The 21,663-nt window shown below is 37.0% G+C and overlaps 1 protein-coding gene across 1 annotated transcript; it reads left to right on the top strand.

Annotated features, from left to right (window-relative positions):
- The first annotated feature begins 14,223 nt into the window (after positions 1-14,223).
- On the top strand, positions 14,224-19,214 carry LOC113093849 (protein phosphatase 1 regulatory subunit 29-like). The gene has a single exon (XM_026259427.1). The coding sequence runs from the start codon at positions 14,538-14,540 to the stop codon at positions 17,331-17,333; it is 2,796 nt and encodes a 931-aa protein (XP_026115212.1). The 5' UTR covers positions 14,224-14,537; the 3' UTR covers positions 17,334-19,214.
- Positions 19,215-21,663: the final 2,449 nt, after the last annotated feature.

Genomic DNA, 21,663 nt, shown 5'->3' with positions numbered 1-21,663 from the left:
AAAATAGAATAAATAATTTCCTACAAGCAATGTATTTTGAAGATTATCTGGTTGACACATTTTAGTTTTATTTTATTAATTTATTTTATCTTGTTCAACAAGGTCAAAAATGCTGAACTGTTGACAACCAAATTTCTCTCTCTCTCTCGACATGGCTATTTATTATGCATGTTGTATTATTATGCTTTTTTATTATGTAAGGTTTTATAGGGAGAGAAACCTTTTCTTTTGTAGTTCAGTTAGTTTGGAATCATGGGAGTTTAAACCTTGCTGGATATCAATAAAAGGACCAGTAGAGCAGGGAAATGTCAATGCATGTTTTATATATATACTTTTTAAATCAGTGAAATAAGTAGTTAGAACAATCCCTGTGGTGAGGTTTTTGAGTTTAAAGCTCAGGAAAAGGCTTGACTGAGCAATTTCTAAAAGTATCACATGCTGTCAGAAGTCCTTGTCAGAATTTGCTAAAGGTAGCTTTCTGATTTTGGAAAGTGTCATTGAACTGATTAAAAATAATAATATATATTTCTTTTGAATATTCACTCAATCTACAATCTACTAAACAGCTGCTGCACTTTAGTATTCAATAATTTAGCACTAAATTAAGTAAACTGTAAAATCCTCCATTATTAAGCATATTAAATGAATAGGCTGGTCCTTTGCTGGTTTATGCTGGTCCTTTGCCAGCACATGACCAGCATAAACCAGCAAAGGACCAGCATAAACCAACAAAGGAACAGCTTTAACCAGCAAATTACCAGCTTTAACCAGCAAATGACCAGCATAAACCAGCACATGACCAGCATAAACCAGCAAAGGACCAGCATAAACCAACAAAGGAACAGCTTTAACCAGCAAATTACCAGCTTTAACCAGCAAATGACCAGCATAAACCAGCAAAGGACCAGCATAAACCAGCAAAGGACCAACATAAACCAGCAAAGGACCAGCTTTAACCAGCAAAGGACCAGCATAAACCAGCAAAGTACCAGCTTTAACCAGCAAAGGACCAGCATAAACCAGCAAATGACCAACATAAACCAGCAAAGGACCAACATAAACCAGCAAAGGACCAGCTTTAACCAGCAAAAGACCAGCATAAACCAGCAAAGGACCAGCATAAACCAGCAAAGTACCAGCTTTAACCAGCAAAGGACCAGCATAAACCAGCAAAGTACCAGCTGAAACCAGCAAAGGACCAGCTGAAACCAGCAAAGGACCAGCATTAACCAGCAAAGGACCAACATAAACCAGCAAAGGACCAACATAAACCAGCAAAGGACCAGCATAAACCAGCAAAGGACCAGCATAAACCAGCAAAGTACCAGCTGAAACCAGCAAAGGACCAACATAAACCAGCAAAGGACCAGCTTTAACCAGCAAAGGACCAGCATAAACCAGCAAAGTACCAGCATAAACCAGCAAAGGACCAGCATAAACCAGCAAAGTACCAGCTTTAACCAGCAAAGGACCAGCATAAACCAACATCCCAGCATCAAAACATCATCAAAACCAGTATACGCTGTTTTTTCAACAGGATTTCTTGTATCTGTGAAACAAAAGGAGATATTTAGATATATATGCTGTTTCGTTTTTTGCATTCAAAGGTTAAGTGCAAAAACTGGAGCTTTCAAGCTTTAAAAAGTAGTTATAATCTTCGTTTAATTTTAGAAGTCAATGAATGATGAAAACAAATGCAACTTGACACTGAATATCGTCAAAAGTGGTTTCTTTTCTAGATGAAGGCAACAGTGCAAGTCACTGGCATTGTAAGTCATACAGAGGAGAAGATGACAGCCATGTAAATAATAAGCATAGCTGTGACTGATGGCCTCTATTTCGACACTCTATGATCATTCACTCACCTATTCTTTACCTGATAATATTATTTTTTTGATTACACTTTGTTTTATTGATTGCTCTGTTTGAGTTTGAGTAGATCTGCGATCTAATGTGAACATCTGTTGTGAGATGATTTTATCTTTGTGACTGAAGGCAGAAAATGATCAGTGATGGATTTTGGAGAGGCGTAATTTTATAAACAGTTGATTGTTTTATCCGCTGACAAGGTGATGTGCCACAAAGGATCATGGGATGTGCGAGATATTCATCATAAGCTATTGTGAAAGTTGATGAGAAGAAGTGTAGTTTAAAAGAGTTTTACTAGCTTTTCTTACCCAATTAATTATTATAATTCTTTTTTTTTTTGGACATTACAAAAGTATTCTAAAGTAACAGTTCACCCAACAACAACAACAACAACAAAAATAATAATAACAATAATAATAATAATAATAATAAAATGCTTACAAATTACTTATCCTCAGGCTATACTAGATGTAGAGTAGTTTGTTTATTCATAGGAACAGATTTGGATAAATTTGGCATTACATCACTTACTCACTAATGGATCCTATGTAGTGAATGGGTGCCGTCAGAATGAGAATCCAAAGAGCTGATAAAAACATCACAATAATCCACACAACTCCAGTCTTATCAATTTAACATCTTGTAATTAAGATCTTCATTATGGCTTTTTAATTCTACCTGGTCTCATGGCATAAATATACCTGGGTGCACATTTTAGCAACACGCGAAATACGTACCAATAAGTACATATCACTGCAGTTTTCAAAATAAACGAACACTAGAGGCAGTAAAACTAAGACACCTTTTATTCCTTTTCACACAAATTTACAGAGTTTAGATTAATTAAGCATAATTTTCGCACAATTACTTGAAGAATTTCATGTTATGACTTCAAAACAATATTAATATGCTAGGAGATTTGAAAACTGATGCTTTTAAATGTTAGTATCACACATATTTTTTTTTAGGTAGTAGGTTTGTTTGTTAGCTCACGGAGTATGGAGACGCACTTGAGGCGACGCGTGGGACTCTGGTTCGAATCCTGTGTAACCGTGTAACCTACATATAAGAAAGTTCAAATGGCACGCTTGCATCGACAAATGTGTTTTTATATCGGTTTTACATTTGTTAACACTATCAGGTAGGTCTAGGGTTGGGTTTGGTGTAGGGCATATTTCCAACAGAATAGAGCATTAACTTTTAGCGACAGTCCCCAGATATTTTAATTCTGACCGGCTGCAATACGTACCAGAACAACATAATAAAAACACAGCAATACGTACCTATATCAACATAATAATAACATGCCATGGTTTACAATTAGAAGCAGTGTTTTAGCACCACTCAATGGACATTTCGGTAACACTTTAGAATAAGGTTCCATTAGTTAATGTTAGTTAATGTATTAATTAACATGAACAAACAATGAATAATACATTTATTACTGTATTTATTCATCTTCGTTAATGTTAGTTAATGAAAATACAGTTATTCATTGTTAGTTCATGGTAATTCACAGTGCATTAACTAATGTTAACAAGCACAACTTTTGATTTAAATAATGCATTTGTAAATGTTGAAATTAACATGAACTAAGACTTATAAATGCTGTAGAAGGATTGTTCTTGCTTAGTTCATGTTAACGAAAGTAGTTAACTAACATTAACTAATGGAACCTTATTCTAAAGTGTTACCGACATTTCTCTTTGAAAGTGCAGTGAAACCTGCAGTATGGTACATAAAAATGGTGTTGCACAAAAAGTTCACAGAGGTACATATTTTTTAGAGACCAGGTTGCTTTTATCAGCTGTTTTGACTATCATTTTGATGGCACCCGTTCACCACAGAGGACTCAATGTGAAAAAATGATATTATGCTAAGATTACCCAAATCTTTTACAATTAAAAACGAACTCATCATAGATGGCTTGAAAGTGTGTACACTTTTTAGCAGGTTTTCATTTTTGGCTAAACTATTCTTTTATATTTTATGAAAAAAATGGCACTATGTCCATGATCATTCTGCTAAAAGTTTGCTTTTGTGTTCCATGGAAGAAAACCTAAAGAATATATGGTGTCATGAAAACTATAGAAAAAAAAATAAAATAAAATAAAATCCAGCATGTTGATTTACTGCTGAATGTTGTTCAGTTTCTTCATAAATATTTAATGTGTGTAGCAGTAAAGGTAATGTTAAAAATAGAAAGTGATGAACAGAATTTTAATAAGCTCATAGAGCAAAAAAGCAACAGCTCTGTGGGTCTGCTGCTCTAAAATCCTGGTGGCATTAATATGTTAGCTTCAAACCAATGCAACTTGCTGGAGAACCCATGTTGACTGTCACCAAAAGTCAGCGCTTCGTTGCAGATTCACAGCAACTCCAGATGATTGCCTCCCATCCTCAGGCTAGCATATGGGTTTTCCTTGTAAGAGCATGTTTTGTTTTCTTGTCTATATTTAGTTAGTTGGCTTTATATCTCTGTATGTGAGGCCAAAACTTTAAGTTCAAGTAGCCAACAAATGAGCAAAATCTGCTCAATGGGGAATTCTGTTCACCCTCACATTAAACTCCTGATTGCACAAGATGCCAATAGGAATTAATCAATTTCGTCCGCAATAGTAAAAATGCTGCACCTTTACGGACTAACTATACCACATTCACAGCCCCCCCCTAGCAAATTTGGGGTAACTTTGGCTAAAGGCTACACTGGTACAAACTCATGAACATACTTGTTCTGGCATTCAAACTTACAGCCTTTCCACTCTAGATCTTTAACTACTAAGTCACACCACCACACAAATTAGTATCGAACTAGCACAATTTGCAGTCGTCAGGTGTATTGGCTGTTTCAACATAGTCTACAACCACTGCCAAGCAGCTTCAGCCAAATTTATAGTGGCTCAACTAGACAGAAATGCAAGCCGGGCAAGGATGTAGAGCTCAAAGTGGATCAGGAATCTTGCGGGCAGCAGATAACCTTCACGGAACACTTCCTCTTTGCCGGTCCTGCCTCTCTGAGTCCCAATGTTTTGTTAGTCTGTCTCATGGGATGGGTGGATGAAACATGACAAGACTATCTGCGCCCAGCGCAAACGAGTGCATCAACCCTTCCAACGCAGCCTTTGGCCAAACATGACCTACATCCTGTCAGCTTTGTGCGAGAACGGTGTGTTTATGCATGCGTGTTTGCGTGTAGCTAGTGTTCCTTGCATTCTCACTTTTTTTTTTTTTTTTTTTTTGCATTCGCAGTTGTGAACACCTTGTGGTTTTGTTCTGGTTGTCAACTGACTTATATTTTCGGATGGAAATGCAGACAGATGTTTGAATCACACTTCATGGCCAAAAGTATATGGGTAGCAGTAATAATTTTTAAAAATCAATTTTAATTGCTGTTAAAAGTGTTCATCGTCTGTGTGAATGCGTCTTTAATTGATTTTTCCATACATTTCTGCCATATGCACATAAACTGAGTCACCACTGATAAGCTACTACTAAATATTGTAGAAACGTCATTTTCTGTAAAGTTGCTTTGCAAGCACTATACAATTAAACTTGAATTGAACTGAGTTGTATGAAAATCATAAATACACACAAAGAGAAGCAATGTCATTAAAAATCAGTTTCATGACTTTTTTTTCACAGCTGATGAGCTATAAAAACATAAACAGCCAACAAGAATCTTGTGCATTTTACATGACAGACAGTAGAAAACTGCAGCGTATTCTGACTAGCATGTAACAATGCTCGAGTTCACGTGTTACATAAAATTTCGTATTTGATTCAAGTTTATATATTTGATTAATCTTATATGTAGAGGATATGTTTTGATGAGTTAATTAACCCATTAGCAAAGCACTTCAGTGTCTGACTAATAGTTCTTTGACTATAATTTGGTTTATTTGAAACAATCATATTCTTTGTAGATTTTCTTTGTTAATGCGTTATTGATACCTTGTGGGATAAATTTTTCCCTCTTTTTTTTTTTTGGTCAGTTGGTAAAGTTTCACATTTAAAATTGGTTAATTATCATCATTAGGCACTTTTTGTTTCTTTGTCCTTGATAAAATAATGATAATACTAAATGGTAACAAACATTTTTGTCATTAATTTATTTGACATGATTAACACTTGCATCCATATGCATGTGGCCATATATTGTATATCATTTGAGTCTAGCTAAAGTAGTTAAAACATTTGAGTTAAAGCGCTGGCGCTACTCTACTCAAGCTTACTTTAAAATGGTACGTGGAATACCCCAAACACATGCACAAATGCTCTTGGCATCTCACAATGTCCCAAATCATGATAAAATGGTCAATTAGTGCTTAGAGTGCTTGTGATATTACTGCTTTTGTTAAATTAGGTGAGATTGAGTGCTTCGACAAGGGCCGCATGGATGAAGCTTCTGTTTTATCGTACTTTGTCGTAAAATGGTGACTCACACTCACTCAAGCCAGACAAGAGGCCGTTGATGAGCTGTTTTATCATCACCGGCAGGTGCTTGTGCAGTATCGCTCTTTCCGGGGTAGGGGAGGAGAGGTTGAAGAGGTTTCCATAGGCCAGGGCAGAAGTACGCACTTATGACTATTTATGAGACCTCAGCGTTTCACCTGTCGCTAAATTACATCAGATTTCGACATGTAGGGCATTGAAGTTCAGAGTAGCTGTGTACAATGCATCAGTTTTCAAAGATGTCAAGGATGCATTTCGGCCTGTTCCCCGGAAGCAAGGATATAGACAGATAAACAGTGCTTGAATGTGTGCTGACTTGATATAAGCAAGGTGTTTTGTGTTTAAATCCTGACCAGTCAGCATTCAGGACCAGAATTCTCCTTTTTGTGTTGTGCTAAAGTTTTACCCACTTCAAAATCTCTGTGAACTGAGTTTTAATCACTTTACGTCACATGGCATGTTCCTATCTAAATAGCTGGCTCTTGGACAGAATAATCTGGTGATACTGTAAGGCATAATTTCGCTCTACAGTGTGCAGCGTATGTTAAAATATTACCACAGCATATGATCGGGCATGTTTCCTTCTCCATTTCTGATGTAGGCAGCTTCAGTGGCATTTATTACCAGACTTTTCCCTCAGGGCAAAATGGGAAGAGAGAGATAGAAAATAGAGATGCTGTATTATCACCTCTGTTTCTTTAAAATGTCTGCCTCGGGGTATCTGAGAGGGTGGTCAACCAAGGAAAAGAAAGATACTACATATGGTCATAGTAAGGTGTAGTAGATAGCATAGAAGGGGAAATCACATGCTATTTTTTTCTCATTGTTTCTTTAACGCTTTTTGAAGAAAAACAGTGGTGTTTGACCAGCATTTGGTCCCATATTGCTAATTTTAGGCTGAAATTTTTAGCCCTGTTAACTATTGTAATCTTTATAAATGTTTCATAATATATTTTGAAATAATATTCTGAAGTGATTATTGAATTTATTTAAAATGTAACAAAACAAACCATGTGAGTTTAAAGGGATAGTTTACAAAAAAATGAAACTTCTGTCATGAATTACTCACCCTCATGTCATTTCAAACCCGTAAGACAGCATCACACATGCATTGTGGTACTTCTCGCGGCTTCACAGCATTATGGTTGATCCACTGATGTCACATGGACTATTTTAACAATGTCCTTACTACATTTCTTTGAATGTGGTAGCTGTGTAGCTGTCTATACAGAGTCAGAATCCTACCTATCGGATTTCATCAAAAATATCTTAATTTGTGTTCTGAAGATGGACACAAATGAAGGTTTTATGGGTTTGAAATGACACGAGGGTGAGTAATTAACGACAGAATTTTTATTTTGGGGTAAACTTACTCCTTAAACTGCATTGCTTTTCGGTAATTTTTGAAACAAGGCTGCAAAAAATGGCTAATTGTTTATTTAAGGGGTAAATTGCAACTGTCCTGTGACACACACTGAATTCTATATATATATATATATATATATATATATACAGTATATAATATATTTTTTAATGTTTCAAAATATTTTTATTAAATACTACAGATTTACTTTTTTTTTTTTTTTTGCATTTTTGAATTTGTACATTAAACGTTTACAATGCATTAAGGCAGTTATGGATTTTGTAAAAACTGCAAATAATTTACTGAGGGCTAAGACTCTCATTTCACTCTGAGATTTTCAGACACTTCCTTTTGTACCCAGTTTGTGGAAATTGCCAGTTGATAAAAGATGCTACATCACTGTGCTTTACAGTAGTTCAAAATGCTTCCTAACCCCATTGTGAATTTTAGCAGTTATTTCAAATTCTCTCCCTGCACTCAAATTCTGGCAAGCCAACTGGCATAAATGTTGCTGACATACTGTAAGTTATAATTTGAGGCAGAATTTAAGGGCACTTTGAAAAACCCAGTCTTCCCAGTCAAGACCTGGAGGTTGAGAAGCCACTAATTATAATTCAGAAAGTTAAAACTGCTGCTCTCTCTGGGGCCTTGGTCCCATGTAGGTCATTGGATGTCAGAGCGACAGGGCAGCATCTGGGCATTTTGACACAGACAAATTTGTTTCTTGGCTGTCTGAATGCCCCTGTGGCCTCCTGTGTCAGTTTTGCTCTCGGGGTAAACGTAGCTCTGGTAATTCCATGATCCCACAACCCTGAGGGGTGTTTGATGTCTCAGACGAATGCCTCAGACAAAACAACTGAATTTACTTTCTCTGAGTGCGTGCTGCCTATGTAGCACATCGGCTGGAAAACAGTGGGGTTTTCTTTGTCGGTACGTGAAAGGGAAATCAACACACTCTCGAAGATTGTTTCATGTTCTTCCCCTTCCCCGGAAAAGTTTTTTCCACTCCAGGCAGTCTACGCTGCTGCTGTTTGGAGATAAAATTGATATTCTAAAAAGTGCACACTGCAGTGGCTGATGGGGGGAAAAAAATAAAAAATGAAGCAATTAAAAGAGCTTGAAATGGCAAATGGTGATTTTCTGAATAATTACACAGCTGGAAATCAACCAGCCAAAACCAGTGCTCACTGTGAATTACATAAAAATGATCAATTGTTAAACAAAAAGTGAGAAAGTGTTGGATATTAAGATCATAGCTCTTTGACTTGAGGTGTTCACACTGGGAGCAATTTGCAGTGTTTTGCAGTGACAATCCATTTAAAATTAGAATTCACCATATGAGGTGAAAAAGTTAAGACTCTTTTTTTTGACTTGGTGAATGTGTATTGCTGTTCTCCTAAATAAAATGAGACAAGTGAAAATTGTTTTAAAACATGTTTTCCGAACACATCTGCCATTGGTCAACCAAACAGCCCCACCCCAAAATCACACCATTGGCTGATTCAATGTTGCTATGCTGGGGCTAGTCTGCTCAAACAAACAATATTTTGATAACTCCAAAGTGCTTATACTTTTTGGGTAATGAATAGGTTACTTTATAGTTGTCTGCAGATTAAGCTGGAAAAATAAGTATTTTAATAAAAATAAAGCGATTACATGCTACAGCTTTAACTGTCTCAACCTGCACAGGTCATTGTTTTTTGTTAGGTGAGTTAGCAATAACTTCTCTAGGCTACTTCAGTATTATAGTTCAAACATATGCATATACAAATACGTTGGGTCTCTTTCCCCCCCAAAGAAGCGACAGGTAAGGTGGACATTTTTAGCTTCGGCTGCCTCATGTCAAGAAAACTGCCATTTTGAGGAGAGTTCCCCATCACTCAACATGCGTAGCACCTCTTGTTTGACCTTTGGCTAGCATAGCATTTAGTCGGAAGTTTTTTTTTTTCTCTTTTTGCCTGCTCTCGGCATGTAATGGTCTGAGTACATCTGATCTCATTCTCTTTCTTATTGTCTTTCTCTCTTCCCCTGAGAGGTTCATCTTTAGACGATGAAGTCTCTCTAAAGTAACTCCTAGTCTGGTCCACCTGCTTTCACAAGCTGTAATTAGCATTAGCCTCTGGTCTTAATTAAACCTCAGATACGCTGTGTGATAACTCGACGTGAGAAAACAGAAAGAGTTTCAGGTCTCCACAAAAGCCTGGAGCTTGGCAGAACAAAGGAAGAAAGAGAGGGTCTTAATTGTTTCCTTGCTGTTGCTAGCACATGCTATTTTGGTCTTTTGAAAGGACAATAGCGATAATGCCACCACTCAAAGACAAGGCAGGAAGAAAGAACGAGGATAGAAATGTAGGCGCATAGCAAATGCAACTTTGCATAAGTACAGATGCATCATTTCCATTTGAACAGAGGTTTGATTTCTGAGCTATTTTGAATATAAAAAATGTATTTGCATCTTTGATTAATTTAAAGCTGTTAAAAACATTCTCCTACTGTATATCAGCTAAAACTAAGTTAGTCATATGTAGCTTGATTTTTCTAAAAATATCATGAAGCTGTGGCACTTAACAGTCATTGGCTTGTAAAAGTTTTAATAAAATCAGCAGGGAATTATAGTTATCTTATGAGTTAAAATGCTTCTTGCTTTAATATTGAGGTGACCTTGTATTAGGACAGACATTCTCAGTGAGGAGAATAACTGGTGGAGTGTTTTCTCTATGCATTATCGAGTAGACTAACTAGAACTTTATCTGATGAGGTCAGAGCTCAGTGAACAGAAGGATGAAAATGAGCCGATGTGACTGGGGATGAAAAGGTTAAACTGCTGGCATTGAAAGCTGTAAAGAGAGGAACTGAATGTATATGGTTAATCTGGGGATACTCTCAGGAGAAGCTGTAACTATAATTATGAGGTTTTGAATCAAAAGTGGAATGGAATTTACCATTTAGCTAAAATGTACTGAAAAGTCTGTTTATTGGCAGATTCCATTGTGACAACATGCCCCAGAATTATATTAGGGGGTCTTCAGTATGATACCTTTAAAATTTTGGCCAACAGCAATGGAAATATTCAATATTTTTCATTGCATGTCAGCATTTAACACATAAGGCTGGAATTTTGAAAACCCATAGCAAGCACCATTAATTCATCATTCCGTGTTTATCCCAGTGCATTGTGGGATATTAACATTTAATAGTCTGAAAATGCTTGAGATGTACAACTGGGTATAATATATGTTTTTTGGTTTGATGTACAACAGTCATCTGGCATATTGAAGTTACATTATGCAGCCATTATAGGATAACTTTCACAATTACGGCTGCTCAAGTAGTCTTATGTAAACCTTTTTTTCTTGTCACCGGGGTAATTAATACTCCCATTAGAATTACATCTCTTCACATTCAATTTGCATAAAAGTCTTCTGCGGTATTTGCATGCACTGCATGTTTCCCTTGACATAACTTACATGTTTACACGCATACATTCACAGCAATACAAATACACTCAGTTGCATACAAACATCGCATTTTCTTGGGTGTAATTTATATTTGTGAGTATTTACTGAGGCTGAAATAAAAGAGTTGTAAAACTCCTTACCAAATGTTGTTCCTACAGAGATAAAAAGTCCTACACACACATTTCGTTCTTGTGGGACTGAAAGATTGACAGTTACGAGAATATCCCATGGTTATGAAACACTCTGAGGGTCAGTGGTAAATCAGCTGACGTCAGTTAAGGAATTGAATTGTCAATTTCAATCTTGAGCTCGGGCACCAGGGGAAATGGGTTCTCTGTTTCTGTGAGGTCTTAAGGAATGAGAAGTGACTATTGTAAAATTGGATGCTTGAATTCAAGACTGATTGGCTATGCGGTGTGGCTTAGGTTTTATTATGCATGATTCCATGACAATATTTGTAGTCTAATATAAAGGATTATTAAAATTGTGTTCTGTGTGATTTAATTCAAAGCATGAATTAAACATTTTGTGAGCAGTGTCTCAGTACACAGGAAGTCTAAAGAAATGGATAAATTAGCATTAGCAAGAGGCCTGTTGAGCATTCAGTGAATTATTAGATAGATTTATTTGAAGTTACAAAATTAACCTGAGGCTTGATATCTATAGTTTCAAACTGCTATAAAGACCCAAAATATACCACCATTTTTTAAGTATGGAAGGTTTTGTGAACAATATTTAATATTTAACAGTATTTAATTGCTAATACTTGTAGAAGGAGTTGCTGGGACAATATTGATATTGTGGCATTTAGAAACTACCTGAACACTACTATGAAACTACCTGTTAGCCTTACCTCCTATTTCTATAAACATGTGCATACACATTGCTGTTTTGTTAAGCCACTTTAGCTGTGCTACCAAGATGTTATGCATTTTTAACCAAGGAAACCAACTTCGTTTTTTTTCCTCCAAAAGATTGACATGTAGAATTGTGTTGTTTGGATAATGGAAATCCTAAATGAATCCTCAGAGGCACTGTAATACCTCAGTGACTTACAAAGACTAATGGCTGTTTTACAGTCTGGTCCCTAATTATGCTGTCATTTATGCTTTCTTTTAGAACAGCTTTGAGCCTTTATTGTTTAGTTGTACCAACATGGTTTTCTATAATCAAACACTGTTGACTTAACCCCTTTACGTGCAAACATCGCTGACGGCCCCAGTTTATTATTGTTTCACTTTCACAGCACATTAAACATCACTGTCTTACTTCATCTGGACAAACTGTGCATCAATGGAAAGTTTAAAGACTCAAGCTTCGATATTTGACCAATATTTTGATAAAACATTGTTGCAGTGACAGATATTTAGTGATTTATGTCAGGAGTGCAAAATAATAAATCCTTATTATGCCACATTTTGAATAGAAATTCACAACTCACTCATATTCAGTCACGTCAAAAGCGGTTTATTTGTGTTCACATAGACTCATTGAACAGCGTCAATAAGGATTTATAGACCAAAGATGCATATCTGCGGAGATATATGGATATATTTACTGATGTTTACTTCATATTTCTTCAGACAGAATCGTCATTTCTATTCATTTTCCACAGATTTACGCGATCAGATGATAAACAGCCTCTCCCAGCGATCTGTGTGTGCGTGCAGTAGTCACAGCTCGTGCGGTGTGTGACTCAGACTCTGATTGGGTCTTTCAAACGTCAATCTTAGAGTTTCATATCTGGACACCGCCCCATCGTGTCACATGCTTCCTGCACACTTCCTGGTAGTTATCTGGCCAAAACAACACTGAAACACCTCTGTACACACAAAATATCCGAATAATAAACCCGCGATTACGATAGTAAAGCTTGGTATGAAAATTTCTTGAGATCTGGGGCGTTTTTATAAAAAAAAACGAAAATGTACATCGGAAATGCTAACTTGTGCAGCGATGAAAAAGGCTACAAATAACATATTTTTACAACAGTAAACGACCAAATTCCACCCCTGATCGCTAAAGGAAGTTATTATAAACACTCGATCGGGGTTTAAAGTTAGTTTTGAGTAAAAGTGTACTAATAATTTCATAAATTGTCAGATGTAGCTTGATGCTAACGTTAGCACCAATGCTACTAATAGCAGGTGCTTTTCTTCTTCATAATGCATTTTTGTCTCAATAATTCACGTAAGGTCGTAAGAAAATGTTTTGTTGTATTTTTATAGTAAGACTTTTGATAAATAAGGGCTAAATGCAAAGAGAGACTGAAGTGAGATCGCTGCTTTGTTGCTTTGTAAAGCCTGAAAAACCACAATCAAGGCTAATAAAGCTGGAATAAAAACAAAAGAATAATGATAAAAGAATAATGCGGATAATGTGTCATACTTGGCGGAGGTGTGAAAGAACCGTTTGGTGAGAACAATAAAATCATGATTCGGGCAGTTTTCAAGAGTGAAACATACACAAAGAGCACAGGAATGTTTACATGTGAGATCTTACAGAGATGACAAGGGCCATAAATCAATCTGATTAGCCTCTAAAAACACACATGACATGGCCTTAGAAAATATTTCATAAAATTCACAGTTTTACAGATTCAATTATGACATTTTTTATGAAGTCTTGGAAGACTTGTGGCCTTAGCTACACTGTGTTTTCAAACTCATTTCCTACATCAACATTTTTTAAAATACATTTAAAACATATGTTTTTAATATTTTTATTTTTGTTTTTATGTTTGAGCTTATATATCTCTATTGTCATAACAGTCTGAGTGGTTCTGATTCCTGAACAGTAAACTTTAAAGTGTCAGCTTTGTGAACAAAGGTTGATTATGTATCTAGTCAGAAAGAATCATGAGCAGAAACCTTTTTATTTTGGGTATGTAATTTCGGTCTCCATGCCAAAAAAGGGGGGTTACTAGTAAGGGGTTAAACTAGCACAGAAAAGACATAGTTTCATGGCTTTAGAAATTTGAATGCATAAATGGTCTTCTAAACCTGGTTTTGTTTATAATTAAAGCATAATCATTAATGTTTTCAATTTTCTCTCCCCACCTTTTGTCTCTTGTACAGATCCAAAACTGACAGATTGAAAGCATTGCTCAGTGATTCAAAAGGAGAGCGTTCAAGAAGTTAAAAGACCATGAATTACAGCTGTGGCAAGCGACACTATAAACCTATAATACGGACCACGTAAAAGGAGGAATATATTTGGCATTATGGTCCCTGAACAGCTGTGATTGCCCTCAAGACACTTTTTTTTGCCCCCTAGATCTTGTGTCTTCGTAATCCTATTGGTCGTCCATCTCCCGTGATCATCGTTCTTATTTTGAACCCTAACTTCTTTCATTGCCCACCTTGATCAAAACAAATCCAGTTTTTTGCTACAAAATGGCCTGCAGGTTCAGCTTATCTTGTGCTTTTCCACCCTGCTTTCTCATCCTCTATCTCCCTATTTTTCTCCTCCTCCATGCACCTTCGTTTGTCAGGGGTGACTGCTGGCTAATTGAGGGGGATAAAGGTTATGTGTGGCTGGCAATCTGCAGTCAGAACCAGCCTCCATATGAGACAATCCCACAGCATATTAATAACACCGTCCATGACTTACGGCTGAATGAGAACAAGCTCAAAGCAATTTTTTTCAGCTCCCTCAGCCGATTCACCAACCTTACTGACCTCAACCTTACCAAGAATGAAATCTCCTACATTGAGGATGGTGCCTTCACAGGACAGGCCAATCTACAGGTCTTGCAGTTGGGATATAACAAGCTAACCAACCTCACTGAAGGGATGCTGCGAGGGTTGGGTCGAATGCAGTGCCTGTATTTGCAGCATAACCTTATTGAGGTAATTGCAACTAATGCCTTCTGGGAGTGCCCAAGCCTTAGCAGTCTTGATCTTTCCTCTAATAAATTAACAAGGCTGGATTCATCAACTTTCATTGTTTTGGGTGGACGGCTAATAGTGTGTGAACTGGCTGGAAATCCTTTCCATTGTGGCTGTGAGTTGTACGGCTTCCTTATTTGGCTAGAGGCATTTGATAATGTCACTCACACCTATGACAGGCTCCAGTGTGAAACTCCAAAAGAACTTTTTGGCTACCCTCTCCTAAATCCTAGAGGTAATCAGGGAAGAAATGCTCGTTCTATCCTGTCATCCATGTGTAATAATGGAGTGACTGTTGGTGGCATAACAGCCCTGCCTCCTGACCTAGACTCTTCTGGGATGGGGATAGATATTTATGATCAGATGGGACCTTATCACCAGCCCACAGCTTCATCAACCACAGACCAAACATACAGCCCCACCATTAAGTTACAAACGGTCTCCCTCTCCTCTGCATCCCTCTTGGTTCAAATACCCAAGCCCTACAGTAAGATGTATATTCTAGTGCAGTATAACCTCACTTATGTATCAGAGGTCATGAACTTAAGGAACAAGAAAGAGATTGTTAGACTAAACAACCTAAAGCCCCACACAAATTACACCTTTTGTGTTGCCTCCATTCGCAATTCCCAGCGGTACAATCACACTTGTCTGTATTTTGCAACTCAGGCTCCAGGACCTGATAACTTGCGAGCAACCCCTTCTACCACCACCCATTACATTATGACCATTCTAGGCTGCCTGTTTGGGATGGTCATTGTGTTGGGCTTGGTGTACTACTGCTTACGTAGACGTCGAATGCACGAGGAAAAGGAAAATTCTATTAGTGTTAAGAAAACTATCTTAGAGATGCGCTATGGGCCAGAAGCAGCTGCTGCAGCAGCCAAGGATCCTACAGCCTTGCAGAAACTCCATGACCAGTCCCATCATCAACACCACCATGGCAAGTTGTCACAGTCAGCATCCTCTAGCTTGGGCATCCTTCATAGTTCAGCCAACACCACCTCTTCTCGACTTTCTTCCCTTCCACAAGTGGAGAAGATGGCTACAGCTTTTTCAGAAGCCATGGGCGCCAATAAGGGAAACTACATGGATGTAAGAATGTCAGCAGGAGGAGAGGAGCGAGTAAGAGATGGAGTTGTAACAAGGCTAGGGGATGAAATCACAAGGGATGAAAATGGGTTCAATGGAGGAGATGAATCTGATGATGATGGCCGAGATTCAACATCGGAGATCTCCACTATTGCCAAGGAAGTGGACAAGGTAAATCAGATTATCAATAACTGCATTGATGCGCTCAAACTAGACTCTGTAGCCGTTGTGGCAGCAGCTGCGGCCACTGCAACTACAGCGGATAACACTTCCTCTCCACCACCTCCTAGTGTCCCTTCATTAGCCAGGGGGCTAATTCCACTTTCCCCTACCATCACAGAGACATGCCAGATCATGTCGTCCCCTAAAATCCGTCCTCTACCCCCTGTTCCTCTTGTTTTGCCCCTTTCTGAGCGGCCCGGCATCAGCGGAGGTGGGTTTCTTTCCCCTCCCTACAGGGACCCACCCCCAGCTACAGCATCACGGCCATTGCAGAGACAACTTAGTGCAGATGCTGCAGTTGTTCCTATAAACTCTGTTAAAAATCGCTGCAGCGTTTCTTCCGGTGGCTCTGTCAAAAGCGCTCGGATTTTCAATCTGGACATCCCTGACCCTCGAAGCACAGAGCCATGCAAGTATCCTGAGAAAGGCAGCCCTGTTCGGTGCGGGGAGCCACTGGAGAGGCTGCCCTTAATAGGGGTTCATGGAGTCAGTAATGGCAGAGGAGATGGTGGCAGCGGGGGTGGAGGGGGAGCCGGTGGTGGCAGTGGTGGTTCGGGTGGGTGTGGTGTTGTGGTTGGAGGCGGGGGCAGCACAGCTCAGCAGCACCACTTGGAGGTGCACCCAGACTACCACTGCTCAGAGCACCGACACTCCTTCCCCGCCCTCTACTATGAGGGTGCCACTGACTCCCCTGCCCAGAAAGTCTCCTTTCTAAAGCCTCTCACTCGCACCAAGAAGGACACTGCCTATTCACAGCTTTCTCCCCGCCACCACAATTACTCAGGGTATTCTTCTAGCCCTGAGTACTCCTCTGAGAGCACGCTTAAAATCTGGGAGCGCTTCCGACCATACAAGAAAAGCCCCCGTGAGGAGGCCTACATAGCCGCTGGTCATGCTCTTCGAAAGAAAGTGCAGTTTGCAAAGGATGAGGATCTCCATGACATTCTGGACTACTGGAAGGGGGTGTCAGCACAGCAGAAACTGTGATACTTGTGAGAGACGTGACAGCAGGAGGAGAGGTTGTGGAGAACAGAACCGATGACTCTTGAGACAGCTCGGCAGACTCCATCAGCAGGTGCTTTGGTCCCTATAGGCCACCACAGAGACAAGTGTTCTGAAAGAGACAGAATGAAGCAGGTGTTTGTTTGTTTATTTGTTTTATTTGACAAAATTGAAAACATAATACAAAAAAGTCCTCAAAGACATAACACATTTCCAACTGTCAAGGATAAAATACACAAAAAGCATTTGGCTTATTTCCATTTATGTCTTCTGTATTAAAATAAAATAATAATAATAAAATAAAATAAATATTGGACAAATAAATCATAAATGGAATGCTATCCACATCAAGTTCAGAAACTTACCACACAAACTTCAAAACATCAGTGATAAAACAACCATTTTTTTACTTTCCTTCGAAAAAACTGTCAACTTGTAAAGTTTGAGTACATCCAGGTAATTTATTTCAAGCTAGTATATAAAAATTATTATTTATTTTTTTACCATTTCACTCTCAAACCTACAAGGATATATATCATTACTGCTCCCCATTTTAGAATGACAGTGAACCTCTCTTACAAATACATAATATTCCAACAGATACTTTGGAACAATTTTCTTTAAAATCTTAAACACCATCACCAATTATTTATTTATTTTTTAAGTTACCCTCTTTTAGACTTAAAAAAAACTAACAAATTTTCCTATAATGTTCATCTCGCAAATGCATCAGTGGATGTTCTTTCAAAATAACCCTACACAACTTATTTTGAGCAGTCTGCAATTTATTTTTAATTTCTTTGAAATACTGCTATACCACAAAACTGCATCATTATCAAAGTTTGACTGCACTAATGCACCAGCTAACATTTTTTACATTTCAGTATATAAGAAAGCCGCCATTTTTTTTTATTTTTTTTATTTAATTTACAAATTTTTGATTTTCTAATTTCTCCTGTCAAATTACTGTCCAAAGCACAAACCAGATATTTTACTTCTCATTTAGGTGTAATAATTTGATTTTCAACCTTTACTTCTAATCTAAGCAGTCGAGCCAAATAATAAAACTTTAGCTTTCCCCAAATGTAAAGAAAGTTTATTATGGCAAAACCATTTGGAGACCTCTTCAGTCTCTCTACTTAATTTATTTTCAATAGTTTCCTTCCTCTCATGATACACAATTCTAACTGCATCATCTGCATATAATAAAAGCTTATTTGAGTAGGCCGTTTTAAAATAATTAATATATAATAATTAAAAAGTAAAGGACCTAATACACTCCCTTGCTTTATCCCGTATGACATGGTCAGACATTCTGAAAACACCACATTTAAATCTACTATTTGACACCTATTTTCAAGGTAAGATGTAATCTTAAAAAAAAAAAAAAGTAAGGATAAAAAAAGGAGAATACTGTGATCGACTGTATTAAATGCTTTTTGTGGATCTAACAGTCCCACCCCACTTAACTTCCTTTTATACTTTTCTTTTCTTATATAACCTGTTAAATATAAAAGTGTTCTCCTTAAACCAGATTGAAACTCATACAATATACTATGTTTAGAAGATAGTGTTCAATTTGCTAATTTTTTTTATTTTATTTAGCTTTTGATGATGCACTCAAAATTGACACCAGCCTATAATTATAATGCTCAAACCAACTATCTTTCTTTAAAAGGGAAATAAGTATTGCTTGCTTTAATTAATCAGGAACCTTACCTTGACAAATTGAAAAATTTAAAATATGGGTAACCATTGGAGTAAAAAATGTTTTTTTTTTTTTCTGAATTCTGAATTCTAACTAACCCTTTTGCTTTACTAATTTTATAGGGATACTCCACCCCGATATTAAAATTTTGTCATTAATCACTTACCCGCATGTTGTTCCAAACCCATAAAAGCTTAGTTCGTCTTCGGAACTCATTTTAAGATATTTTGGATGAAAACTGGGAGGCTTGAGACCATCCCATAGACTGCCAAGTAAAATACACTATCAAGGTCCAGAAAAGTATGAAAAGCATTGTCAGAATAGTCCATCTACCATCAGGGATTCAACTGTAATGTTATGAAGTGACAAGTATACATTTTGTATGCGAATTAAACTAAAATAACGACTCTATTCAATTTGGAGAATTTGAGCAGTACACAGGCAGCTTATGCCCTTTTGTGTCAGCCACTCTGCACTGATTCACTGTTTTATTTCAAATCAAAGGTAAATATACATAGAAAACATATCCTTGTGGCATAGCTGACAAAAAAAGAGCGTAAGCTTCCTGTACTGCTTAGATTCTCCAAAATGGCACTATGCTGATGTGGAGACACAAAGGAGACAAATTGTTTAATAAAGTTGTTATTTTTGTTTTATTCGTATACAAAAAGTATTGTCGTCACTTCATGACGTTACGGATGAACCACTGATAGCAGATGAACTATACTTTTCTGGCCCTTGACAGTGTATTTTACTTGGCAGGCTATGGGACAGTCTCAAGCCTCCCCGTTTTCATCCAAAATATCTCATTGTGTTCGGAAGACGAACTAAGCTTTTACAGGATTGGAACGACATGGGGGTAAGTGATTAATGCCAAAATGTTATTTTTGGGATGGAGTATCCCTTTAAGATTATTTTTTTAAAAATTTTACAAAATTCCTCCTGGCGTAACACCGCATCAAGTATAAAACTCCTTCACTAATTTATCATTAAATATACCAATTTGTGCTGGAAGCTCATTTACCAATTTTTCTGCAATCATTGTAAAAATTCCATGAAAATGATTTGCTACCTTTATCTGATCAGATTTCAATCTTCCCATTTACATTAAAGCTAATTTTAGAAAATTGTATCTTAGTCTTTTTTAGGTACCCTAAATCATTCAATACTCTCCTACATTTTTGAGAATCCTGCTTCATTTCACTAATCCTATCCTTAAACATATATATATTTTATGTTTAAATATCTCAAAATTATCATTATTTCTATCCCTTTAAAAAAAAAAAAAAAAAAACTTAAAACTATTATTATGATCTTTAATTGCCTTTAAAATACTATCCTTCATCCAAGATTCAGTCCTTTGCTTAATTCTTATTTCTTTATAAGGTGCAACATTACTCAAAACTTAAAAAAAATAAAAATAAAATAAAAATAATAAAAATAAAAAAAATCATCTGAAACCTGTCCCAGGCCATATCCACCTCATCAAACTACAACATTTTAGTCCAGTCAACCTTAATAAGTTCTTCTACATAAACTTCTGGACTGTATTTTTTGAGATCTGAATTTCACTGTATTATGTTGCCTTATAGCCTCTCTCCTAGATTTCCTAATTACATATACTATACAATGATCACTAATACCAGCATCCAAAGCACCACTTCTAAAAACCTTAGAATTATCAGATACCAATACAATGTCAATGACAGTTTTAGTTTTATGCGTAATACTAGTAGGATCCACAATAATCTGTTTCAATGCATATGATTCACCAAATAAATTAAATTGTTTATAAATTGAAGTATCATGTTTTTGCATATCCGTATTTAATCCCCCATAGTTATTATCTCTTGTCCAATATTGAAATTAGAAGCACTTAAAATCTCATCAAGTCTCTCATAAAAGTCATTCTGATCAGGTGGGTGATAGAAAAATACCCGCCAAAATTGGTATACTCTTAGGTAAAAAAAAACCCCTAGTGTTCCAAGCTTTAAGGCATATATAAGCAACCAACCAGAAATGCACAGGAAATGTGGCACTTAAAAAGGCATCCAGTTTTCAGTTTAGAATCCTTCCATTTTACCTTGTGTCCGACCTATGTTCTATTGCACTGTGGTTTGAAAAGATAATAGCCTTAAATGAGGAATTAGTGGTTTTATTTTACAAATGCCCGATTATAGACTCGAGTTATGGTGGTAACTGATGCTTGTCAAGATGATCGTTCTACAATGTTAATTAGTAAGAGGGAAAAAATAAAAGTTGTGAGCTTTGCTGAAGCCACAGGTCAAAACATGGATACCCTGTTCACACCCATTCCCTAATGTTAGCTCAAGCAAAAGCATATTCATTGATTTGAGACACCTACACAAATTTTACACCGTGTGTGGGACACACTTATCAAACCAGAGGCAGCCACTTGGACATGCTTTATATTCAAGCAATGTGGCAATTCGATGAAACACACAATGCTAATTCCTTCTTGGCATTAGTTTGCGGCACAGTGAGCCTCAAAATACTTTTTTTTTTAATTTGTAGAGACTTTAGACAGTTTTTACTTGACCTGTTTTTCTAAGAAGTGAAAGAGTAAAATGGGTTCAAGAATGGAAG

Source organism: Carassius auratus, unplaced genomic scaffold (genome assembly GCF_003368295.1).
Source record: "Carassius auratus strain Wakin unplaced genomic scaffold, ASM336829v1 scaf_tig00215181, whole genome shotgun sequence".
Taxonomy (NCBI): Eukaryota; Metazoa; Chordata; class Actinopteri; order Cypriniformes; family Cyprinidae; genus Carassius; species Carassius auratus.
The sequence above is the reverse complement of the archived record's forward strand: the minus strand, read 5'-3'. Positions and strand labels throughout refer to the sequence as shown.

Coding starts and splice junctions, on each gene's coding strand:
- LOC113093849 (XM_026259427.1), top strand. CDS start 14,538: ATGGCCTGCAGGTTCAGCTTATCTTGTGCTTTTCCACCCTGCTTTCTC.